Source organism: Hoplias malabaricus, chromosome 3 (assembly GCF_029633855.1).
Source record: "Hoplias malabaricus isolate fHopMal1 chromosome 3, fHopMal1.hap1, whole genome shotgun sequence".
NCBI lineage: Eukaryota > Metazoa > Chordata > Actinopteri > Characiformes > Erythrinidae > Hoplias > Hoplias malabaricus.
The window spans coordinates 46,001,778-46,028,779 of NC_089802.1; the positions used below are offsets into that span (position 1 = coordinate 46,001,778).

Below are 27,002 nucleotides of genomic sequence, written 5' to 3' on the forward strand. Positions count from 1 at the left end.
TTGCAGAGAGATAACATGCCTTCATGTTACTCAGCCTCTTTATCTTTATGAGAGAAAAGATTCAAGTTCAAGATGTTGGAAGAAAAGGTGTGTCTGGTCAAAGCTTCTAAGCACAGGTTCTACATGTTTCAAACGTGTGGTCAAATTTATTAACATGACACAACTTTGTGAGCTCTTTGTCAATATTAGCATCAATACCAATAATACTAGCATATTATAATTAACAGTAGCCTGCATGATCCTTGAGTGTGAAGGTGGGGGAAGTCTTATTTTCCTCTTATTTTTAGACTTGAAACAACAAGTTTCAAAAGTGTAGCCGTAACGACGTACTATGTTGTTTCTCCATCTTTGACATGTACCCTCATGAACTTGATCTAGGGAGTTGATTGAAATGATGAACTAGGGAAAGAGGGAGGGTGGGTTTGTGAGTGGTATTTCTATTATTTCCAGGTGACTCCAATGGGAAGCTCGATCTAATTTTAAAACGTGAAAAGATAAAGCAGTTCGACACTTCACTTGGATTGGAATATTATCTCACTTTACAAAGGAAAAGTGCTGGGGGGAGGGTGAGGGGGAGGGGGGAGGGAGGAAGAAGGGAGGGGGCTATAAAAAAACAGGAAAAAAGAAGAGGAAGAAATACGTTGCCCAGATACTCATAACAAGTACGGATATAATATACTCTTGTTTTTTAAGGGCGTATTGCGAACGCAAGCAAAAAATTGATACATTTAGGTCCTTATAAGGTATTTTGTCTGGTTTTCCCTTTTAATACAAGGCTGTTTAATAAAACATGCTCGGGTTTCTGCTAGTCTTATCTCCGACTAGAAACCGGTTGCCAACGATTGCATCATTCCTTTCATGTGACTCCCTTTACGCCCCGAATTCGTCCTGCCGTCTCAGGACTGCATCACAGCTCCCCGCGCACACAAGCCTGCTCCTGCACACAGTCCCATCAAACCCCGCCCCTCGGCGTTCTTGCCGCAGGTTCATTGGATGTCTCTAAGCAAAAGTGTTCCATTTTCCTTTCGCGATTGGACTTTGGCGCTGTCAATCCTTAAAGAGTAACGTTCGGTTGTGGCTTTAGCCCCACCCCCGATGGGCGGTTGGTTGACGTCGTCTATAAAAGTGCTCGGGAGTTTCCGAAATTCACACTCGGTGACTTCAACTAAACAATGGTTAACATGAGCTATCAGCAACCTCAACCTCAACAACAATACATACACAACCCGAGTCCGAGAGAGTCCAAAAAACGACATAATAAACGGAAAAGGGTAAGTAACTTTCCACTTTCTCTTTTCTTTTGCCCTTTGAACAACTTTGGTTTTCTTCTTCCCTCTTTTCTCCTTGTGGAAAACAAGAGCGCTCATATTCTGGCAGCTCTCCCGCGGCTGTTTTTGGAGCTCACTTACCCTTCTCTGACAGGACTTTCTATAGCCCAGGGGCTGCGTCCAGAACCACACTCCAGCGCACTCCAGAGTTTGTCCCTGACAGTCCGCCGCTCTCTGACAGAGCAGCCCTCCGTGTCCTGAGCGGAGTTTGGCTAAGGGGAGTTCCGGACGCAACCCCCGTCTTTCGCGTCTCTCTGAACGGATACATAGCAAAAAGATAAACGACAAGACGAGCATTTATCTGGTTTTAGCATGGAATTCTTCAGTTTTAGACTTGGGGGTTAAGGATTAAAGTTGAATTTTAGAAGTTTTACATCAGTGTCAAGCTGTCAGTACAAATCTCGGAACATTTCTTCACTCAACTTCTTACCTCAGCGGTGTAGTTAGTGTTTTACTCCTGAAATCTGGACAAGTATCCATTTAATAATGGGCACACACACATATTGTACTATATATATATATATACACACACACACACACACACACATATATATATAAAAAATGTTATTAGTAATATTATAGCTCTTACGTAATATGTTTCATAGAAAGAAGGGACATGACCGAAAGTTGTCTAAAGCGTTTAGGGGGCAAAACTCTTGCTTTGTATTATTAATGAGTTTAAATGCTTAGTTTAATACTCGTGTCGTGTTTAATTAACACCGTTGAACATTGGCACATAAAATGTATAGATTTGTTTACACGCACGTTTAAATTAAATGTACTATTATGTATCAAGACCGCGTCTGTAAAGTGTTAAGATGTGGTCAGATGTCAGGGAGCTGTGCCTTTCTCTTTTCTCCTTTTGTTTCCCTCTGTTTTTCGCTTCCATGACGTAATTGTCCGGCCCTCAGTTTATTTAACCATTGTCCAGACTTACATAATTATCCAAGTGTTTAATCCACAAGTGTTTTTATCAATTGCGCGGAGGTTATAGCTGTATTTAGCTGATGACTGTTATATTCAATCCGTCTACTGTTTTAGTGGATTCCGTTTATTTTTAGTGTCCTCATCTATGGGAATTTTATTGAAACCTCAGTTTCACCGTATTGAGCTATAGGCAAAATTGGAGCTGGGTATTTAACAAAACACCAGTGCGCCCCACAGTTCTTCACACCTACTTCCATTTGTCCCCTGTAAAGGTATTTGTATCATGTGCTTTGATTTTCCTTTTTGTTTTTGAGGCAAAGGAAAGCTAAAACCTCCCGAAAACCAGACCCCCCTCAACTTCTTTCAATTCCTGTACCTCCCGTGTTGTAAAATAGGTCAGACGGGTTTGAGACGATACTGAACCTGAAGTAAACAGCGCTGGCAGTGCTCCTGTATGTTTGAAGTGTCTAGGATGGGACCGAGCTGTTGTTTTAAAGCACCACTGTGTGATGCGAGGCACACAGGGGGCGCTACTGGGCAACAACTGAACCTTTTGTTTACATAAAAAAAACCCAATGACCTCAATTTAGCTTTTATATTCCTGAACTAAACAATTAATAAACCTCAATCATGTACTCACTGGATATTTGCAACATATTAAACTTTAAACTTTGTTACATATTACCAACCCCCCCCCCCCCCCCCCAAAAAAAAAACAAATATAAATAAATAAATAAATAAAAATAAAATGGAAGGTTTAATATTGAAATGGTTCTGAAAATAGATGAATCCTGAGAAGTTTGAGGGCACACTAGATTTGACTTGCTTTTCCTTTTAACATTTTGTTCACAGATTTGAAAAAAAAAATATTTTGCAGATTCCAATAAATGTTTATCCTTATTTTTTAGAATCCCTGGGATAAAATATCCCCAACAACTCATAATCATACTTGATTAAGAAGAAACACTTTTAAGGTAAGAAATTTTGTCTCATTATCAATTTGTTTTTAACATTTTTTTTTTTTTTTTTGTTTTTAAAGAAAATTGATGTAATTCCAGTTATTGGGGATGGTGATTGAAATATTTGTCAAATCTTAAAAAACTTGAAATTATTATTTTTTGTTGATGGTAAAATTGTCTTTTGCTGGATCTTTGTAACTGTTTTTGGTTTTGCTGAAGTTCATTTAATGTTACACTAATGACCAACAGTAATTGCCAGCATGTGCATGCAGCTTGGTGTGTTGTAGAATGGCTACAGTTGGACTGCTGTGCTTTGTGCAGTAACTCCCTCTGGCCACTGAGTGTCCTTGTAGCACTGAACGCCTTAATCTGTCAGTCTCGATCTTGGCAACGATGGGTCACTGCAATTTCGATATTCTTCCACTAGATCTTTGCCGCTAGTCACACTCAATCCCATGTTAGTTGTAAGCCTGGTTTTGGTGGATTCCCACGAGACTCCTAGATCACGCTGTGACCTAGCAACAGCGTTTGGAGACTTTTTCCCTGCTTTCCAAAATTCTGAAATTATTTTATTTTTTTTTTTTTATCTGGGCCAGGTCTGCTGTGCTGGGTGTGGAAGCATATCGAATCGTGTCTGTGCGTTAGCGGCTGATTGGTGAGATGACTGCGGAGTGGCTGTACCCCCCTGGCGTGGGGCCGCTGTGTGGTGCAGAGTTGGAGGCGTGGTATGAGGACCTGCAGGATATACTGGGCTCCGACGCAGGTGGGGCCAAGCACTCACGTGCCCCGCCCTGCGCCGAGGTCAGTTTGCACCGAACGAGTTGTCTTGCCATCTTTCTGCTCTTCTGCTTCTGAATGTTACGCTCTCCCTCCTTCTTTCTGTTCTCCGTAATGCATTTTAATGCTTTTTATGACCTGCTTTTTCTCAATCATCCACTACTGTTCCCTTTAAAGGATCATTTGAAGAGGAAAAAACCTAGTTCAAGATATTGACGCATGTGAATTCTGAAACCAATGCACTTTTATGGGGAACAGTGCTGTGAATTGATTTTTAAATTTTATTTGTCTTTCGTAAATGTACTTGACGCTTTTCGACGACTTGACTTTTTCGCCATCGTCAAACACTGTTCCCTTTTAAGGGGCCATTTGAAAAGGAAACACCTGGTCGGAGATAACACTTGAAGGCGTTCATTTTGAAACAAATGCACTCTCAGAGGGAACAGTGTTGTAAATGATATTGGATTTTGGAATTAATGCAGATGTCTTCGTTGGACGATAACTTATTTTTATGCTTGTTTCTCTTCTCTCTCGTGTGCAGAAGGAGCCTGAGTTCCTGGACGTTCTGGAGAGCTGCTCCCTCACCTGGCTGACCGAGGGGCAGGTGTGGGGGGAGGGGGTGCAGCGTGTGATGGAGGAGCAGCCCCCGGCCTCCTGCCTCAGCCCCCCTCCACCTGAAGAGCGTCGTGGGGCAGGAGAGGCGGGGAGCTCTGGTGGCGGAGACCTGCTGCCTCCGGAGTTCTTTGAGCTCTTGAGCGAGGGTGGAGTTGGGCTTGTCGAAACCGGGGCAGTAATGGTTACCAGTGGCTACCATCATCATCATCATCACCAGCAGCACCCCCCACACCCCCCACCCGCCTCTCCGGCCGCTAGTGAGGAAGATCTGCCCACTGTTCCTGACTCGTCATCCTGTTCCTCTTCGTCTTCAGCCTCAGAGTCACCATCCCTTAACTGCTCACCTCCCTCTTCTCCCCCCACCCTCTCTCCACCTGCCTCAGCCTCATCCACCTCTTCACAGCGCCCAGGCAAGAGGAAGAGGGGCAACGCCTTGGCCTCACCTTCCTCAGGGAAGAAGAGTCGGAAAGAGCGCGAGCAGGAAAATGAGCGGAAGGTGCAAGAGCTGACTGACCAAAACGAGAGGCTGAAGGCAGAGATCGAGCGCCTCGGAGAAGAGGTGCAGCGGACACGCAGGGCACTCATTGAGAGGCTCGTTAACACCAGGAAGTGAGGGTTGGCAGAGAGGGATGAAAGTGGAGAAAGATTGAAAAAAGGAAGGAATAAATAGAAGTGAGTTCAGTGGTAACCATGAAATGCACGTTTAGAAAGGAGAGACAGGAAAAAAGACATGTGGGACCTTGGGGAGAGAGGGATTCATTAAGAGTCTCCCCTAAGAATGGAAGAGAATGATAGTGAAAGCATGGTGAGGAAGTCAGGTTTAGCCATAGAAAGATAGGTGGACCCCAGATTAGAAGTTGTGGCTAGTAAAAGAATACCAGGCACCTTATTTGTAATTTAAAAACCTTTTGCAATGCAAGGATATGATTGTAGATTCATCATCTGTCCTTGAATGTAATAGCTGACAATACATTGTTTGTGAAAACGAACAAGAACTATACAAGTAGGTGTAATACGACAGAAACGGCTTATAACAGACTCCTGGGGTGGGTGTAACTGGCAAATAAGTAGTACAAGTGATCACTTCCTATTTGTCTGTTTTACCCTTTAAAATGATTTGCAAAAGTGTAAAATGGTTATAAGTAAAGAATACATGTGCATTTCATTGTAACCCATTTACAGATGCAGTTCAACACCTTTGTCATTAATTCAAGGGCTTATAAACACAACATATATGGATATATATAAAGCCACGCCTAATTCAGAGATTAACAGCTCAGGAATGTTTTTAAGAGCGACTGCGTTTGCGATATTTGTTTGCTATTTCTTTTGTTTTCTGAAGCTCAGCTCAAGCCAAGGCCTCTAAGAGTGTATGTTGAGGGGGAAAAAAGGCAGGAAATGTGGTTGGGTGTAGTACTCATTTTGTTTTCACTAATTTTCTTAAAATGTTTCTTCTTTTTTAAGTAGAATTAGTTGTTTACAATGTGTAGTTCACCCTGATCCACACGTATTTTTCTATTTTATCTACCTATGTAAATCATTTAATCATTATATATAATCATTTCTCATACTGTAGCTTAGTAACATTGTGTAACAATTAACACACATGCATGCAAAATTGATGTATTTACATAGTCAAACAACTGTTAGAATATCATTTTGTATTTACTTACTGTATTGGACTTATTTACTAATAAAATTTTAAACAAAACTGAGTCTGGATTTTTTTTTATTATTTTAATTTGTATTGTTATTAATAATAATAGTAGTGTTATAGTGTTTATAATTTATAGTTATACCACACCATTTAAAAAAATGATTCTGGCTATAAACTCAGTTTATAAACACTGTAAATTATATTAATTACATTGTTACTACTAATATTTTTATTAATAAATTTACGCAGTGATTATAAAATGTAAGATATCGACACCATTTAAAGAATACTGAGTCTGACTATAAATGCATATATTTTATTGAATTTTAAAAAGATTGAGACCCGTACAGCATTTTAATAGTATGGTTAAATACAGACTATATGAAATCTTGGAGTATATAGAGAAAACCAGGAGGGACTGTTACTACACACAGGTTTTATTTTTGTTACATTTGGAGCTGTACATTGTTTGTACTAAAATAGTCTCCACGGCTCAGTAAAAAGGATGGCTACGGCTTGATTTTTCCTCATGCGCTCACTGATCCCTCTTATTACAAATATCCCTGCACTATGTACCTCCTCCAACACGCCCAAAGGATGGAATCCTCTCCTGCTGTGTTTCTCTCATTTCTTCTTTCCCTTCTGAGACGAAGGCTCGGGGTTTTTGCCTTCAGCCACAGCAAGCTCCTTCTTCAGCTCGAGGAGTTTAGTGACCTCCGCTGTGATTACTGACTTGTCTGCCTTCTGATCCTTCAGAGTACGCACTTTAGCACCCTGAAATTTTAAACACAAACAAAAATTTAAACATTTTAACACCTAAATAAATAAATGTAACCACTATATACGACTCGTCTCCAAAATAATGTTTTTATTAAGAAGGCAAATATGTTGTAAATGAATAAAAAATAAAAAGCTTTACAAAATACATGTCACGAATGACTGTGAATTTTGTAATGGAGTAATTTGCGGCATCTTATTTGTAATGTAATAAATGCAAAACTATATGACGCCATGTTTATTATATTTTCTTCAACACTGAGTTAATAAAAAACTGAGTTATTTTCTTTTGACAGAGACAAAACATTTAATATTTAACCTAATAATAAGTATCAATATGTCTGTCTAAATATTATTCTATAATAGTTATAAATCGTAGTGGCCAGGATCGTGAACACATCTTTAATACTTAGCCTGAGAAATATGGAACATGGTCCGAACAGGAGATTAAATTAATTCTGTTCATTTGATCATAATGGGCTGAAAAGTTAATGTTGATTAGAGTGTGTTTATTTTATATTTGCCGTGTTCTGACCTGTTGTGCCACTGCAGCAGTGAGCTGTTTGGCTCTCTCTGGGTCCGCTGTGTTATGGGTGCTGGCGTTAATCACAGGTTCTGTAGGAGCGGGTGGTTGGGTCTGGGAATTCGCTGCTTTGCTGGGGACCTGACAAAGACAAGAGAAAACCCTTCAGGTCATCGCTCACACTTTTCTAAGGAACTGCAAATGCCATGTGACACACGCAAACAACACTCCAGCCAAAAACTCAAATGTGGGTAAAATGAAGTAATGAATTGCTACAAAATATAAACATTTTTATAGAAGTAAGAAATTAGTCATCTTTAAGGGGGAAATTCCACACACATGCAGACATTTTAGTAAATATTAATGTTCATCTCTGCTGTGAAATTGCCATTCCTTTCTCTTATGCAGATAAAAAGGCCAATCAGCACAGGTGGCAGTTTGTTTAAAATAAATGTTTTGGATGAACTTTTATTATTACATGCCCAGAGGCAAACCATATTACAAGTTAAGAAAAAAAAAAAGGTAACTCAGTGACTGACAGTACTGGGCTTTGATCCCAACACTGGAGCGGTCTGAATACAGACGGCGTCGCTAGATCAATTTCATGCTTGGCGCATAAGTGGAGGTGGCAGTGTGGAGACACAAAAGCACGCAACAGTTGCAGTCAGATCTACCTTTCCTGTAGGGGTCTCCTCCTCCGGCTTAAAAGAGGGTTCAAGTAAAGAGAAATAAGACAGACGGAGGACTATATTAGAGCTTTGTATGAGGATTTGCCAGAACAGTGCCGTGGATGCCCCAGGACTTGCTGTAAAATGTGCTAACAGAGTGAGGTGTAAATAAACATGCACATTGTGGTTAAAAAAAAAAAAAAAGGTGATGAAGTGAGTCCTGACTGGAGGTTGAAATATCACCCCGTCTTCCATTTTGAAAAAATGTTGCAACAAGTGTGTCTGGATCTTGTTGTTCCACCCCGCAATGATGTAATATCTAGACACCTCGTCCTGTTCTAGGACCTGTCACTGTATCATGACTCTTCATCAAAACCAACCACTAATTACACCTTTTCATCAAATTACATTGAAGGTAACCTGCACTTTTTCATGATTTTAGAACTTGGAAGTGGGAGGATTTTAAACACACCTGCTGCCCTCCAAATCTCTTCCTCAGAGCCTCTATCTGCTCAGACTCCAGTTTTTGGAACAATGGACTGACCTGGAAAAAAAAAACGAGTCGTCAATAAAATCCCGAAGATTACAATCACGTTGTTAAATGCTTATACTCTGTCATTACCGTGCCAATGCTGTGGCCGTGCGAGATACTGCAAAGGAAACCGCCATCAGCTTGAAGCATGGCACTGGCACAGTGAGCTGGAGCCCGGAGCTGGTCACGGATGGTCTGGCTGACTGTGGGCATATATGGCTCCAGCATGGCCGACAGGAGACATGCCACGTTCACCGAAACTCCCGTAACCGTGCCTGCTCGTCTCCTACAAAACACAGAAAAAAGGACAGACGTGAGTGTATTCCAGATGACGCTCAACAATAATGAAGAAAGAAAAAAAAATCTTATGAAAAATGTATAATTTACTTGTTATTTATTTCCTTCAACTCATATATACAGCCATTCATACATGCATCTAAAAATGTACTTTCTATAAATATCCACTGATGTAAACAAAATTTCTTTCTGCATAAAATGTAAGGTGAATGTCCCCGTGACCCATTCCTTCAGTACAGTGGCCCAGGCTGCAGTCACTCTGGCTGGTCCTACAACTGGGAGGATCACGTTCACTTGCCTGTCATCGTCTCCTCCTTTGATCTTCTTCCAGGGTTCGTTAACCTGGATATACTGGTTGCCATGGCGAGAGATGTTGAGGATGCACTTTAGGGCATCGCGGATCCTGGCAACAACCAATAGGAAATGAGCAGACAGATATTTATGGTAAGCATTATGAAATACGCTTAACTAAACCTGATTCCATTGTCCATAACCAACAATATTTCTCATATATTATTTTATAAATTTTTGACCTTTGACCTTTTAAAGTACAAATGATACACATTAATATATAATCCACTACATGTCCGTATATTCTTCCTGAAATGTAATGTTTTAAAAATTTATTTTTATCTGGGTAAAATGGTAAGAGTAATCTCTTTTAACACTTATACAGGCTTTAGTAATACTAAATAATTTGCGTTTCATGGTGAAAAATGTAAAAAACATTCAACCATTAATACAGTTAATTTCTATAGTGTTTTTGGGATCATCTATTAATTCCTTAATGAAATATGGACAGTCAAATACTACCGTTTAAAAAAGATGAAAAAATAAAGTGAGAGTAGACAAATGTTCTACTATTTTTTGTTAACAAAATAAGTAATTAGCATTTGAATATCCAGGTAAAATCTATTATTCATTTATTAATAAAACGTGTGTGTGTGTGTGTGTGTTCCAATTTAATAAACTTTATATTACAAATATTTAGAAAGATGACAGTACATTTTGCAACATATATATGATTTTACATTCACAAATCAACTTTCCAATGTAAATATTTAAATTAATATACACCAAATATTGCTGAGGATAAAACATCACTGAACTGCACAAGGAAGTGCTTTATTCAGATATATCTCCACTGCAAACAAATGTAACCCCTGATGAGATATATCCTTATATATTACCATTTGAAAGGCAATAATATATTTAATTAAAACTGTGAATACTTTTGTGACTGACTGACATGACAATTTTGATATGACAAAATTTTGTATGTCAACAGAGAAATAAAATCAACTCAGCAACTGAAATCAATCAATTTATTTTGTTTGAATTGAATGAATTATTTATGTTTTTCACAGAATGTCCAAAAATAACTGGACATATATATATATATAATATGTTAACAATAAATAAATAAAATATATATTTTTATTATATTATTTTTCTGACCTGACTTTGTCCAGTAAATGGATGTACTGTTTGAGTTCCCAGGACACCTGAGCAATGAGACGTTTATCTTCATCCTGCAGCACCATCTCAGGAACACGACCCTCAAAGAACTTACTTACAAACATCCCTGCCCTGAGAGAGAGAGGGTGGGGGGGATGGGGTTAAACAGAAATGTGTGGATAAATGACTAGATGTTAATTAATGAATAGAACTGTGCAAAAGTCAGAGACCTGATAAAAATTTGATTATTTAGTTCAGCTTTTGTACAGCTCCCATTCTTTTAAACAGACTTGCTTTTATTATAGAAATCTACATGTATATTCTTCCACAGCTCAAAAGCTCAGCCTAGCTGGTTGCATTTTGTGATTTCCACAATCACAGTAATCCCAAACACATTTAATGACAGGCTGGATTTCATTATTTTGATTAGAATTTTTTTTCTGATCTATATATTGCTTTTTTCCAGTAAGGACCTAGCTAAGTATTCTTTCAGACCCATAGCACTATGATGCCTTCTTACAACAGGAGAAGAGACAGAATCAGATCTAAGGGGGAAATTTAATTTGAATTATTATATATTTGTTGAGGACAGTTTTTGTGTGTGAGATCTGGTACTTTGGATTTTGCCTTTATGCAAGTGAAATATATTTTATGTAACCAAATGTGAAATATCTACAGAGAATCTAGGAAATGCTGTTTTGACTGGAAATTTTATACATAAATGTCTGTCTCTGTCACATTACTGGTAAAACCTGGAATTTGCCATCACAAAACTTTTATGTCTATGTGTGTCAAATTCTGCCATGTTGCTCTGTGGTCTTTAGTAAAACAGTATAACATCTCCATTTTTCAAAATACTTTGAAAATCACAGCTGACCTCCACACTGTGTTTACTGATGAAAGAACCAATGAAAATTGTTCAAAGTCCCAAAACAGTTATTATACTGATGTTAAAGTGTGCTCTCTTCTTCTCCTACAATAAAGATGTGTGAAATTAGAGTCTGTGTGTACTCATTCTACCTGTTGATAAAGTTGCCCAGGTTGTTGAGCAGTTCGGAGTTGTTCTTGAGAGCCATATCAGCCCAGGAGAACGCAGAGTCCTGACCTTCAGGTCTCATATAGAGAAGATAGAAACGCCACACATCAGATGGAATGCCTGTGTCTTGAGCCATGTCTCCAAACACACCCACACCACGGCTTTTTGAGAATTTTGTGTCCTCATAATTCAAGTATTCTGCAATGAAAGGAAAAAGATAAAAATGTTATGATATGAAATTTTATGAAAATGAAATATGAAAGCTGGCATATTGGTTCATGGGCAAGTTTTTCCAATGTAAATGTGGTAATATAGCATATCAATGAAATAAAAGGGTGCCCAATGACTTTTGACTCACCCTATATATACAATTCACACACACACACACACACACTATAATAAAACATGTTATGTTACATTATATAAACTACCAGAATAATAATAGTATAATAATCCTTCACAGTGAGGTTAAAGAGCATGACTTATGAAAACATTGTTTTATTCCTTGAAAATATGTTCAAACACTTTCCATGACTTATTCTTAATTCCAATTTTAAAAAAAAATCTAAGTACTTTTTTCTAACAAGCAAGGGTGGGAGTGTCACCTGTAGCAATCAGATGATTGACAAGTGTGTAGTTGTCCTGCGCACCAAGTAGGGAGCAGGGGAAGACTACACTGTGGAACGGAACATTATCCTTTGCCATGAAGTTATACAGCTCCACCTGCAGGTTACACATTGAAAAAAACAACTTAAACACACCTGGAATTTTACAGAACAGTTAAGCATTTTAAATGGAAGTGAAATAGGTACCTGCTGTGGATTCTTCCACCACTTCTCCCATTCACTGGTGTAGTTGGCTGTTATAGAGAGGTAACCAATGGGGGCGTCAAACCAGACATAAAACACCTTTGTGGGGAAAAAAAAAAAAGTTGTAAGAGTTTACACACCAATAAACACGCAAACGTGAACACGCATTAAACTTAGTTTCTGTTCCGATTTAAGTTTCACATATCGTCACTGTCCAATCAAAAACATGTATCTCCCAAAATAGTCACTTTACAGGAGAAGGAAAAAACCTTCTTAAATTTCAATGTATTTCTACGTAAAAATATGTTATTTTAAGTACTTTTGGAGCACTTCTATCGGTTTATTCATAATAAAATTATCACACAGTGTGAAGGACCAGTGCTGTATTCTAATGATGTAGTAAAATAAAAAAGTACAAAATTGGTGATGCATGTATTTGACTGGAGAGCGATGATATTAGAAATGTATAGTAGATGTTAGTAGAAATGTATTTTATTTATTTGCAAGAGAGTAAAATCATTCATCCCCAAAATGTATTTGCTCTGTAAGCAGGTTGATAGCTCATCAGCTGTTCAACATTAAGGCAAGAAGATGAAAAGAACCAGTTGTAAGGCAAAAGATTTTTAACTTAGCTGCTGGTGCAATGCTTAACAAGGTATGCACTTCAGCAGTGCAGTGCAAATAAGAATAACACTAAAGTGGACGAAATCTGATTAGAAAAAACGTTATTGTTTCACACGTCTAACAAGCTCTGCATCAAATCTAGAAAAAAAACTAAGTTTAATCCACTTAACACCTGTAATGTGTATGCAGTCTAAAATCCACCAATTCATGTTAGCAATTATTTTTTTCTCCCATACCTTGTCACTGTAATCTGGATGTGGTACAGGTGTTCCCCACAGCAGATCTCTAGTAATGCAACGTGGTTTCAGACCATCTCTCAGCCACGAGCGGGTGATGTGTTTAGCATTAGATGTCCAATCGCCAGAACCCATGGATTTGTCCAGCCACTGCTCCAACTCACTTTCCAGCTAAAACAAATACAGTCATAGTGTTGGGGTGAAATAATCCATTTTTGATTATGTGGATTAATCAGCTTTTACACAAACACAAATTGCTAAACACGCACTCTACATGTTTATGTATTCCATCCAATCTAGCACACTCATTTCAACTAATTAAAACATTAACTCTGCAAACCCTAAGCTGCCAGTGCCAGGACTGGAAAACATTTACATGAACAATATGTATTCATGCATTCTAAATCCATAACATAACTTTCAAATAAAGTGAGATTTCCTGTTATGATGATGGTCATCATCATTATCATCGTTTTCCAATGCACACCCATTTATTTTTTTTAAGAAAGTTTTCAAGCAGAATACGTTTAAATCATTAAAGATTATAGAGCCTGTGGTTCTCAGCCATTCTTGTCAACATTTCTCAATGCTTTGAATGGCACAGATAAAGGTCTAAATCAGGGGTCACTAATAGGCGGACCACGGTCAAACTGTTAGGAGCTGTTTAATTTTGAACAGAGTGTTTGTTTTAGTAGGAGTTACTCTTTTAGTCTTTACGGTTCAAGTTTATTTCTGCATATCACACATGTGGCAACTCAGCCAATCAGATCTGTGCATTATGATTGGCACTGTGACTCGAATAAGTGACACACACAGGACATGGTTCCAAACACCACTGACCTGGGGCCAATAAAAATAGCCCAAGGGATGTAACAAAAGCTCTTTCGAGACACTTTTGAGATGACAGTATTGTGTAAAGTTAAACCAGAAAATTAACAAATAAGGAAACAATTACTGGTTGACATTCTCCTAACACTGAACATAGATACTATTTAAGGATGCAGTACCGTGCTTGAGCATGAAGAGCCAATCAGATTGCTGGTTATGGGAAAGCAGTAAGGTTAACTGCAACTACAAAAGTTATTAGGGATTTATAAATTTGTAAAATTTTCTTCAAATGAGAAAAGGACATATCATTAAGAGTATTTATTATTCATAATTATTTATAAATCTTGTTGAAATATGTTGAAATGTAATAGAAAATGCAATTTGATGTGACATTCAATTGTTATAAAATATTGCTATAAATACACTGCTATTTCAGTATGCAGAATACAGCACTGATCAAAATGCAAGTGTCACACCCTCGTCCTGTCATGTCTGTTTTCCCCGCCATGTGCTCTCTTAGCACATGGCTCTGTTTGTTGTTGTCCATGTCTCTGCCCATGTCCCCCCTTTCTTCCTCCCCCTCGTTATCTGTCTCAGGTGCGTCTCGTCTGTGTTATGTATTTAAGTCCCCTTGTCTCACTTCCTCTTGTTGGTCATTCGTTCTCGTTTCAATTCAGTCTTGTTGCTTCCATGGTATTGTTTCATGGGTTGTTCTCGTTTCATTCTCCCTTGTCATTGCTTCCATTGTCATGTTGCTTCCATTGTCAGTCCAGTCTGTTCTCTGTCTGTTTCCTTCCTTGTGTCTCTCATCGTCTGTCAATACCATTCAGTCTGTTTAGCTCTCCGTGTTCAGGTTTAGATCTCTGTTTAGCTCTCTGTGTCAAGGTTAGTTTGCTTAGCTTTCTCTGTCTGTTTATTAATCTCAGTCCAGGTTTGTCTGTATCTGTATCTCAGTTTAGTTCACTCCATGTATAGTCCTTCTGTCCAAGTCTCTCTGTCTGTCTTTCTTTTCTGTCTGTTATGCTAGTCTCTTTCTGTTTTGTCATATTTTGAAAATAAAAGTCAGTGTGTTTTAGCATGTGCGTCCGCCTCCGTCAGTCCACCCCCCCGAGTTTCCTGACAGCAAGTTAAACATTATGCTCCAGAAGTCGGCTTGAGAAAAAATTCTCTAATTGGACCTTAATGAATTAATTACCCCTGGTCTTGAAGATATTATAGTCAGGTACCACTATCTCGCTCCTGTTCACATATACACTGCTCAAAAAAAATAAAGGGAACACTTAAACAACACAATACAACTCCAAGTCAATCACACTTCTGTAAAATCATCCTGTTAGGAAGCAACACTGATTGTGAATCAATTTCTCCTGCTGTTGTGCAAATAGAACAGACAACAGGTAGAAATGAGAGGCAATTAGCAAGAAAACCCCTATAAAGAGTGGTTCTGCAGGTGGTAACCACAGACTGTTTCTCTGTTCTCATCCTTTCTGGCTGATGTTTTGGTCACTTTTGCACACAGTGCACTCACCCCTAGAGGAAGCATGAGGCAGTGTCTATAACCCACAGATGTTACTCAGGTAGTGCAGCTCATCCAGGATGGCAAATTGATTTATGTAGATTATTTTTATGTTAATTTGTTCTCAGCGCATTCCAGTATGTAATGAATAAAGATTTTCAACTGTAATAATTCATTCACTGAGATCTAGAATGTGATATTTTAGTGTTCCCTTTATTTTTTTGAGCAGTGTATTTTCCTCTAAACATTATTTTAATTTGCTGCACTGCTTTAGAAACATCCCTTCCTACTTCTCAAAAGATATGTTCACCACTATATTTCATACTTTCTACAATTATGTGACATTAACAGCATATTTCTATGATGCAATAGTCAAACAAAATTATTTGTCATGGTTGTTTCCATTAAGTGATGTCACTGATCATTTGTTGAACCCCTAGTAAATATATTTTTTACCTTTGGTAGGTCCAAAAACAGATGTTTAGAAGATCGAATCACAGGAGTCTGCCCACACACCTTACACTGTGGCTCCTAACAAGACATCAGCGGCAAAACACATCAATCATAACATTCACATCTGCAGCATTAATCAAAGCTTGAAATGAGGACATCCAGTTTCATCATCATGCAAAATCATCAAATGTCAATGAAACTACTGAAATGAAAGACACACACTTAATCATTCAGTCAGACACTCAAACTGAATATGTCTGAAGATGATTCTCAGTAATATTACTGCTCATTAGGAGTCTCTTTGGCTAAGTTCACATTGCAAGCCTTAATGCTCTATTCTGATTTGTTGTTCAGAGTCAAGCTCTCTGAATTGGTCCACATTTATGTTTGTAACTGATATTTTTGTATTGTGTAAGAAGAACTGTGAAATGTTGTTGACAGTGGTAGTATTCAGTAGATACCATTAGCATATTGTATGGATTAGGAAAACTGGAAAAGATCTCAAATCATACCTTGAGCTCCACAGCATTGATGAGTCGGCCACATTTATCGCATTGGTCCCCTCTGGCCTCAGGATACTTGCAGTGGGGACACACACCCTCCACAAAGCGATCAGCCAAGAAACGCTGACAGTTCTCACAACGCAACTGTTCGACTGTGTCCCCCAACAGAAAACCGCGCTCATGCAAGCGCCAGAATATGTTCTGTGAGATTCTGAGTGAGAGAGAGAGATACAATTAGTTAAATTAAACCAATATTGCAAACCTTTTAGAGCGAAAATATGATTTATTATTTATAGATTAAATATTCTGCCATATAAAATAGACAATTAATTTAATCAAATGGTAAAGCAAAAATGAAATGGGGGGGGGGGTGATTACGTTTCGAAAAGTATAAGTGAGAAGAAAAGAAAAGAAAAAAAGATTATTCCCAAACTCAAATAATTCCATCATCAGGTAGGGACTTCTAGCCCTCACCCTCAGAATTACTCAGTTAATATATTTATGATCATAATGGGTATTAGGCCTCAGGGTTATTAACAATCTTGACTCGTGATCATGTCTAAAACACACACAGAATCTCATACTCAGTCTGTTTTTCAGTTGTGGTTCGGCCGAAATAGTCAAAATCAATCTGGAACCACTTGTAAATGGCGGCGTGGACGGCATGGTATTTGTCACAGATTTCTTGTGGTGTTAGTCCTTCCTCACGAGCCTTGTTTTCTGTTGCAGTGCCATACTCATCAGTCCCACACACATACAGCAAGTTCCAGCCTCGCAAACGTCCATATCTGCAAAGAAAATAACAGATGTCTTGAAAAATATAACAAAACACAGAAAAACAAGAGAACCGGTTTGCAGTGATTGGCCAGCAAAAAAATCAATATATCACAGATTATATTACATGTAGATCAAAAATAATTAAACCTTTTAGTATTTACATGAAAAATACAGGAAAATTATGTCAGCAAAAACATTTAAATGGTTTATTTGATTTTGGCCAGCACTACAAGTACTGCACTATTTAAGATGAAGCATACAAATTCTCATTAGAAGCTTAAATACCAGGATGCGGGTTTTGGCAGCTATTTTTTGTTGCTATGTTTGTTATTTTATACAAAAGCCTTGAAGGTAAAGGTGAATAAAAAGTTTCATATATATTCCTGAGACTAAGTTGCATATTATTTATTTTTCCCCTGCACACCAAAAACAGTTGAAGAAACATTTCTAGAATCAATTTTTTTTAGCATCACACAATTTTAGCCATTACAAGCATAATACTTTTTTTTTTCCTTCCAGACATTTTTTTCCTAATAGCAGAAAAAAAGCTAAAATTCAGCTTGCTCTTCTAGCTTTGACCAGCATTTAAACAGACGTCTTGAAAAATCTAACAAAACACATAATACAAGAGAACTTGTTTGCACTGATTGGCCAGCAAAGTTAAATCACAGATATATCAAAGAAATAATGTGGGGGAAAAAGCTATCATTTGGCTTGCTCTTTCAGCTTTGACCACAGAATAAATTTTTTTTCACCCTAAGCCCCAGATGAAAAGCAGGAAAAATTTGAGGGGCTATGTAGGTCCGTGTAACGCTTCAGATCAATTTCCCTTTACTGCGTCTTGTAACGAAAGAGAAAGGGACTATACCATCATAGTTGAGGGAGACCAACCTGCTGTACCTTTCTACAGGTTAACCACGGACTGCTCACCAAACAGCGAATAATGTCTTCGTACTAAGACACACAGCAGCAGTGTCAGCATTTACACAATACACAAACAATTAGATTTAAATTTTTATCTGGAACATTGTGATATTCATTCAAGTTATGGGGTTTGCTCTCTTGTTTAAGCATTATAACACTCATTTTTTGTCAAGTAAGGTGTGATTTTGCGATTAAAACTAGCGGGTAATAAACATTTAGAGTCCAGTTTGTCTGTGCCTTTCCAGAGAAGCCTACATGGCACTTTGTGTGCAGTGTAGATAGTTTGATCCACGTGTCTTTGTATAATGTCGGCCCTTAATGATTATGAAGATGTTATCCACTGTCTATTGGAAAATTGGTGGTTTATGTATGTCTATGGTTTACGTTCAGAGAGCATGACACCTGCGCTGTGATAGTACAGTTTAACACTTTCATTACAAGACGCAGTAAAATGGATAAATACTAAATAAATAATTAAGAACAGCTGAACAATTTGTCTCTCCTGTGGCTGTATAATGACCAGTTTGCTCGTGTTTCGGCAGTGGACACGTGGAGTTGGACTCGTGGTCAAAGCTGGTACAGCATGCTAATTCTTAGCAACCAGCTCTTAAAAGTTTTTCATCTGGGTATGAGGAAAACATATTTTAAACGCCTGCCTCCTGCTGGTCAATGCTGGAAAAGCAAACTAAAGGTTAGTCTTTATTTTTAATTATTAATTTTATTTTAACCCTCAGGGACATCTCATTCTTTCATTTTTCATTCATTCATTTAACTGCTTATCCAGTTCAGGTTTGCGGTGGGTCCAAAGACTACCCGGTATCACTTGTATAAACTGGACAGTGCGACACACATTCACTCACGCCAATGTGTGTTTTTGGACCGTGGGAGGAAACTCATGGACTCGGGGAAAACACACCAAACTCCTCATAGTCAGTCACCTGGAGCGGGACTTGAACCCACAACCCCAGGATCCTGGAGCTGTGTGACTGGGACACTAACTGCCGTGCCACTGTGCCAGGCACACCTCACTAGTAGAAAATGAATTAAGGAAAAAATAAAATAAAAAAAGAATACTTTACTTTTAATGGCTAAAATTGTACACATTTTTAGCTGTTTTTCGTGTGTTTAACAGGCAGAAAAAAAAAACTTGTGGAACTAACTTTTTTATTCACCTTGACCTTCAGGGCTTTCATAGTTTTACCATCAAATTCTGTCTTTAATTTGTTTTGGCCAAGAATAATCATTTTTGTTCAACATTAATTTACATTCAAATTTACATTAGAATAATTTACATATTCTAATAGAATGCAATTCATTATAAGGACTGGTGTCAATAAATATAAGTATAGACAGGAAAAATGGAAAAGAAATTGTTATTTGTCTAGCCACTTTTATGTTACCTCGAAAATACATCAGCACTGAGCACACAGCCAATGATGTTGCCCAAGTGAGGAACATTGTTGACATAGGGCAGTGCACTGGTCACCAACACATTGCGTTTGCCTTCCTGTGGTAGACTGAGTACAAATACACAGCACATTACAAAGAGTCCTAATACTCGTATACATTCTACAGAACCTGCATGTAATTACATATCATCCCTGTCCAATGAAAAACATGTATCTCCAGTTTAACAATTCTCAGTTTACTACATCATTTAAACACAGCAGCTGTGCGTTACAGTGTGTAAAACTCAAGATAAAGGACAAGTAGGAATGCTCCATAATTATTTAGAATAATAAATGTATAATAAAATCTTCTTGCACTGACTTCCACTGAAAGTCAAGAAGGTTTTTACCTTCTTTGTGAATTACATTGCATGTGTTCCTAAGCATGTGTAAAACTAATCTTCATAGGATGTGGCATCTGTCTTAGATGGGGTTTAGAGTCTTACACAGGGTGTTTCTTTTCTGAGCTTTCTGAACAGCCTGGGAGACCTGAACTCCAGGTCAGAGTAGCAGCTTCAATTTCCTCCTCTGTCATCACAAGCTCTGAGTCATCTGTCTTTAAAACAAAAACATTTCTGCATGTAAACCTTTCATTCATATAACAGGGTTCAGCACATGCAACACTAGCTTTCTCCCTTCCTACCTCAGGGGCATTTGAACTAGGTGGGCTGTCTCTTCGCTGTAGATGTGGAGCCGGCTGCTTTTGAAGAAAACTCTTCAAGGCATCAAGCCCTTTCCCATGCAGGACCCTCTGAATAGCCACTTCACATGCTGGAAGCTGACCAACACGCTCAAACCAGCCCCTTACTGACTGCGATTCACCTACAACATAAGAGGAAGGGCAGAGAGAGAAAAAAAGAAGTATATAAAAATAAAAAAATAACTTTCTTCCTATTACTTTGCATGTGTCAAGGTTAAAATGCTGCAAATAAATAAAACACTACAAAAATAAATAAATGAAAATGCAGCTTAGTAAATAAATATTTGCATATAATAATTTCAAAGGTAGGGCGGCACGGTGGAGCAGCAGGTAGTGTCACACAGCTCCAGGGGCCTGGAGGTTGTGGGTTCGATTCCTGATCCGGGTGACTGTCTGTGAGGAGTTGGTGTGTTCTCCCTGTGTCCGCGTGGGTTTCCTCCGGGTGCTCCGGTTTCCTCCCACAGTCCAAAACCTAAACATTGCAGGTGGATTGGCGACTCCAAAAGTGTCCGTAGGTGTGAGTGTGTGAGTGAATATGTGTGTGTGTGTTGCCCTGTGAAGGACTGGCGCCCCCTCCAGGGTGTATTCCCGCCTTGCGCCCAATGATTCCAGGTAGGCTCTGGACCCACCGCGACCCTGAATTGGATAAGCGGTTACAGATAATGAATGAATGAATGAATTTCAAAGATAAAAATGAGAGTTTGAAAAAATAAATGAGAGTCTATGAAAGGAAGCTGACACTTAAGAAACATGCATTAATAAATAAATAATTTAAAAACATAAATACCATTAATTCACAATAAAAATTAAGAAATCAAAAAACAGATTTCTCTCACCAGATTTGAAAGCTGTGTTAGACAGAACTGGGTACAGCGTTGCCCACAGTACAATATCTGCCACTGTCACTATCCCCTGAAACAGAAAAGTTACACACATCATCATTTTAACATACTGTCACCCATCAGATGCTCAGGGCAGGGGTCAAGCTGAAGTTTATGTGGGTATTTTAGAGACAATCCATTTGCTCTGATGATAACTTCAATGTGAAAGGCAAACCAGAACCCACTGAAAACATTTTTGTGAATGTACAACTATTCTACCCTGATGGAATTAAACAGCTTAGAAGACTGGCCTAGGATAGGATATTACGTTTATGGCCTCTGTCCCACCAATACTGTAAAGCAATCTAAGATTTCTAAAATTAATTTCATATAAAACTAGGGATGGCCATAAAATTATATCACAATATTGTTGGTGATATGACAACACACTGAAAAATTATTTTATTAATTTCAAGTTTTGTACATCTGATATCCTGTAACCAAACCACTTCCACAATTCTCTCCCCTTTTCTGGAGCAAATTCCTGTCTCAATGTCACTTTCCACTGTACTTCACTCTGGCTAAATGACACATGTATAGAACGTATGCCATATTATGGGTAACTGCATGTTGTCGTTATGTAAAAAAAGTCAGAATATCATTAAAATCACGATAATATTGCAAACGATACGATATGGCACAGCCCTATATTAAATTACACTTATTTTCCATAAAAAAGTCACTTAACTTCACCTCAAATTCTCATTTTACTATTCGTGCTCTGTTGTTTTAAAGCTGGCTGAGCATAAAAACGAGGTGATCAAAACATTAAGATCAATAGTGAAATTGGAGAAATATGATTGCTTAGCAAAGTATTCTCGACATCATAGTGCTTCAGGATAAAGATCATCCAGGCCAACATGAAGCCTCCAGTTCTATTGGGTTAGAGGTATGTGCACTGTACCTCTGTCAAGAAAGGTGTGGACTTTTTGCTCAGGTACTGCTCCAGCCAGCCCAGAGGTCCCTTCAGCACTGATGCAGCCTCACTGGATTTCCCCTGTAGCACCAGTAACTGGAGTGTCTGTAGCAGAGCAGGCTAATGAACAAAAACACAAAGCAGTTATTACCATCACATAACACTCCTGATCTAAAGTACTTGCAGAAAAAAATGTGTTTTGGATGAATAAATTTGCCACAGATATTTATGCACATTTTTTATTGCTGCCAATTTTCAGATCATGCCAACCCAATTTTAGTGTGGAGAGCGTTTATTAGCCACGTTTCTTATATGAATGAGGCATTTGATATTGATCATTTACACATATTATTGTGTAATGTACAGGCTCACTAAATGTAAACTTTTTACATTTTATATAAGGTCTTTACTCCTCATTTGACAAAGCCACACATTGTTATATTTGGAGTATGTTTAAAGTAACCTTAAAGGTTCACACTAAATAACAAAAGAAATACAGATTTATTGCTGTGCTGAGTAGAGTTTATTTGCTTGGATTAGAGCTCATTGGCTGCTGAACTCATCTAATGGCATATTCCTCATTCTCAACCAGGTGCTCTGTCTGGAGATGGTAAAACAGATTAATTGTCTTTCCCCATCCTCCTTTTGTTATAGTCTTCTTTCATTTCTTAACCATGGTTTACTGTACATCTGATGTTTTGCAACTAAACCATCGCCACACTACTGTCACTTCCTTGTTTTGGAGCATATTCCACTGCCTCAGAGCTACTTGTCACCCTACTTCACTGTGCCTAAACGACTTATGTAAAAAGCATATGCTGCATTATGTGTAACTACATGACATCACTACTTAAACAAGTCAGAATATCACGATTATCACAATATAGTTTTTTTTATCGTTTTAACAGGTTTTAATTATGGTGATATTATTGTGAATTATATTATTATATTCAATATATTTAACATTAATAATATTAAATGCTTTTATTTATTAACATCTTTATTTTACTACAAATATAAAAATGTCAAGAAGTGACAAAAAAATCTGTATACATTTGCTTGTTTTGTAAGGGCCTGAAATTGTAATAAGCAGAACTATGTCTTGTGCTGTGTTTACGTTTACTTTATGTAACTTTGTACTATAATGTATTTAATGTAATAAAACTTCAATCTCACCATTGCTATTACACTTTCATATCATATCATATTTCTTGTACTTCAAACAATATTGACAGTATTTTGGGAAAGAACGGATATCACAATAACTACTTAAAATGACATACAGGGTTTTGGACCTGGAATAAGATGTGAGTAATAACACAATCATTGGCATAATTGCCACCTTACAGCAGATCCTGACCTGTAATACTGTTGCTTCCCATTCCAGTAACTGGATGCTACCATCAATGGCCTCTTTCCCAGCAACCTCAAACAGGTATCTGTGAATACATGGACAGTTAAGACAGTGAAACTCACAGCCATTTTCTGCCACATTAAGGAGATTCTTACTGGCAGATAGCATTAGGACTGAAGAGGTATTCCTCGTCTGGCAGCAGCAAAACTGGTCGGACTGGGCGATTTAGGAAGGGCACGATTTTTTCTGAAAAAAATAAAAATAGAAATAAACACACACACACACACACACACACACACACACACACACACACACACACACAAGTCATGTAGACAACAGCAAACCAACAATGATTCAGTATAATGGTCTTAATAACCACTTGACATTCATGTTCACTCTAGTAGTTACTGAAGAATTAATTGAACATGGCTAAACATAACTAAAAATATAAAGCTAGTGAACAGTAACTTAGTGGTCCAGATATAAAGGGGACATGAAACTGAAAAGCAATTTGGCAGTATGCAGTAGGAAAACATTGTTACAGTTTCAAAATACACATTCTATACACTTGTACCCAAAAACAGTCCTTTCTGTATAGACTCTATTTGTGATAGCTCCTATATACAAACATATTAATTTTCAGTCTACAGCAATTTAGCTACCATTCATTGTAAAGTACAGCTTGGACTACTTTTTGAATGAGGCTCAATAAAGGACAATAGTCATGAATGGTCACTTTTTTATTTATTTTTTTTTAGATCAAACCACTAGTGTTATGAGGATTGAAAACAAGTAGCAAACATGCAAATCACAGGGATGAGAAACAAAGAACGCTCAGTTAAGAGCTCAGTTACTGTGAACTCGCCATCTTTTATATAAGGTCTTTACTCCTCATTTGACAAAGCCACAACTTGTTACATTTGGAGTTTCTGAGGCAAAACACTTGTTAGCCTGGTTGTAATATCACTGACTACTCAATCACACCCTTCCAAGTATAGGTGGGCGATACAGCCCTAAAATAATATCACAATATTTCAGGGTATTTTGGCAATATTTTTACCAATTTAACAAAACAGGGACAAATCCATTTATTAATTTCAACAACCCGCTATTGCAAAAAATGTTTATTAATATTAATTATATTCCATATATATTTAATTAAATTCTTTTATTTATTAACATTTATATTTTACTACAAATGTAAAAATTTCAAGAAGTGACAAAAAATCTGTAAACATTTGCTTGCTTTGTAAATAAAAGTAATGAACCAAGATTCTGATTTTGGATTTTAAAAAAAAACTGTAGCATATAAATTTACCACACAAGTGCCGAAAGTTGTGTGTGCATATAAAAAGCAAACGTAAACAACTATGTTTAAAAAAAGTAACCTTAAAGGTTCACAGTAAATAACAAAAGAAATACAGATTTATTGCTGTGCTGAGTAGAGTTTATTTGCTTGGATTAGAGCTCATTGGCTGCTGAACTCATCTAATGGCATTTTTGATATTTCTCATTCTCAACCAGGTGCTCTGTCTGGAGATGTTGAAACAGATTAATTGTCTTTCCCCATCCTCCTTATGTTATAGTCTTCTTTCATTTCTTAACCATTGTTTACTGTACACCTGATGTTTTGAAACTAAACCATCGCCACACTACTGTCACTTCCTTGTTTTGGAGCATATTCCACTGCCTCAGAGCTACTTGTCACCCTACTTCACTGTGCCTAAACGACTCATGTAAAGAGCATATGCTGCATTATGTGTAACTGCATGACATCACTACTTAAACAAGTCAGAATATCACGATTATCACAATATAGTTTTTTTATCATTGTAATAGGTTTTAACTATTGTGATATTATTGTGAATGAAACGATATGGCACAGCCCTAATTCCAAGCACTTTTGGAATCAGGTGCATTAAAGCAGATAACTTACATGAAGGCTTCAAACATTTAAGGCACAATTATCTGAAAGCCCTGCCCCACAAGTTGATGGGATTGGTTAATTAGGCTTCTGATGTCAGAAACCTTGGCTGTCTGAATCCACCCATATGAGGATGACCAGGATGTTTTAGGAATTCTGCAGTTTCTAAAGGTAACTGTCAAACATGGCTCTGGCTGCTTATTTCGCTTATGATACACATTCTAGCGTGTAAATAACACTAAAATAACGTAGAAATGTTGATTTAAGGAGCGGTCTGGAATAAAGAGTGTACTGATAATGCATGCTCAAATTTCAGTGTTGCTGTCAGTGAGTTGTGTGTACCGTATGAAAAAAAGTAAGAGTGAAAAGAGTGTATGTATGTAACTCACCCTCGTGGTTCAGCACCTGAACGTCACACTTGGCTCCAGTGAGCTCGAGCGCCGCTAACACCTTCAGACATAGCGGGTTCCCCTCGCTGACAAACAGCTTCATTTGGGCCGTATTACTGTCTCTGTGTGACTGCCTACAACAACGGTCTTAACGAATTCACACTCTGGATACTTCTAACAACACGCACAGTATTTATTCAACTCAACCGGCTTTTCCAGAGTCCCTTCTGCGCTGATGCAACTGTGGCACCAGATCGAGAAAGAGCGAGTTGTAGTCTTCCAGTATCGGAAATACCACACAACCCAACAGCGGCGAGCCACCACTGAAACTACACTTCCCATAAACCCCCAACAAGTGTCGCAAAAAAACGCTCCTGCATGTACGTTACTCTCATTGGTCGCTGGGTTTGTTGACGCGCTGTTCATCCAAGCACAAGTCTATATAAATTTGTTTATATTTTATGTTTAAACAGGGCTCACTCTCAGAATAAAACATGTCCCCAGGTCAAACCATTTACTTTACGCTTTCGACACATCAGGAGCATTTTTATGACCAAGAAGGGCCGGTCGGTGTCTGAGGCTGTGCTCCAATCTGCGCATTCGCGGAGACTTTTAGGAGTGCGTCTGCACTCACACTGGACTTACATCTACTTGGACCTGTAAACATACAAATAAAAAAGAAATATGAGGAATATGACAGAATATGCAAGAATAGTTTGTCCTTATCATCTCCGTAAATAATATGTTGAGATAAAATGTAAAAAGAATTTGTAGTATGGACTACTGCAATTCCTTTCTTTCTGGAATTTAAAATCTTAAACTTAAGTTAGAATGCTGATATTATCAGCACTACATTTGCGTTTGGTCAGATCTGAGATATTTATGCTGTTGCCGCCCTGTTTTCCCACATTCATTCAGGATTGTTGACAGTGAAGCAGAAAGGCACTGATCTCAAGGAGCCTTCATGTCTGTGTTACACTTTTGGTTTCTCTCTTTTACTTTCTTCTTAAGCCTGCTGGAGCTACTATTGCACTTTTATCTTTTTATAAACACTCACCCAGAGGGACTTATCAAAATAAATTTTGTATGTTTCATATCTGTGTTAAACAATCCTGAGTGATTTAGTGCTGATGAATGATTGTCCAGCCTTGTTCAACCGTCACTAG

The 27,002-nt window shown here is 37.9% G+C and overlaps 2 protein-coding genes across 2 annotated transcripts; one reads left to right on the plus strand and one right to left on the minus strand.

Annotated features, from left to right (window-relative positions):
* The first annotated feature begins 1,155 nt into the window (after positions 1-1,155).
* On the plus strand, positions 1,156-6,283 carry ddit3 (DNA-damage-inducible transcript 3). Its single transcript, XM_066664889.1, has 4 exons — positions 1,156-1,271; positions 3,164-3,229; positions 3,811-4,015; positions 4,533-6,283. The coding sequence occupies exons 3-4, from the start codon at positions 3,875-3,877 to the stop codon at positions 5,217-5,219; spliced, it is 828 nt and encodes a 275-aa protein (XP_066520986.1). The 5' UTR covers positions 1,156-1,271; positions 3,164-3,229; positions 3,811-3,874; the 3' UTR covers positions 5,220-6,283.
* Positions 6,284-6,576: 293 nt separating this feature from the next.
* Positions 6,577-26,128, minus strand: mars1 (methionyl-tRNA synthetase 1). Its single transcript, XM_066664748.1, has 21 exons — positions 25,837-26,128; positions 23,679-23,769; positions 23,530-23,608; positions 22,158-22,289; positions 21,209-21,284; positions 20,316-20,494; positions 20,119-20,228; positions 19,625-19,741; positions 17,108-17,311; positions 16,533-16,734; positions 16,024-16,098; positions 13,224-13,394; positions 12,367-12,462; positions 12,160-12,277; positions 11,539-11,752; positions 10,519-10,650; positions 9,359-9,463; positions 8,854-9,049; positions 8,704-8,775; positions 7,576-7,704; positions 6,577-7,037 (listed from the first exon to the last, which is right to left on the minus strand). The coding sequence occupies exons 1-21, from the start codon at positions 25,937-25,939 to the stop codon at positions 6,888-6,890; spliced, it is 2,751 nt and encodes a 916-aa protein (XP_066520845.1). The 5' UTR covers positions 25,940-26,128; the 3' UTR covers positions 6,577-6,887.
* Between the last annotated feature and the right edge of the window lie 874 nt (positions 26,129-27,002).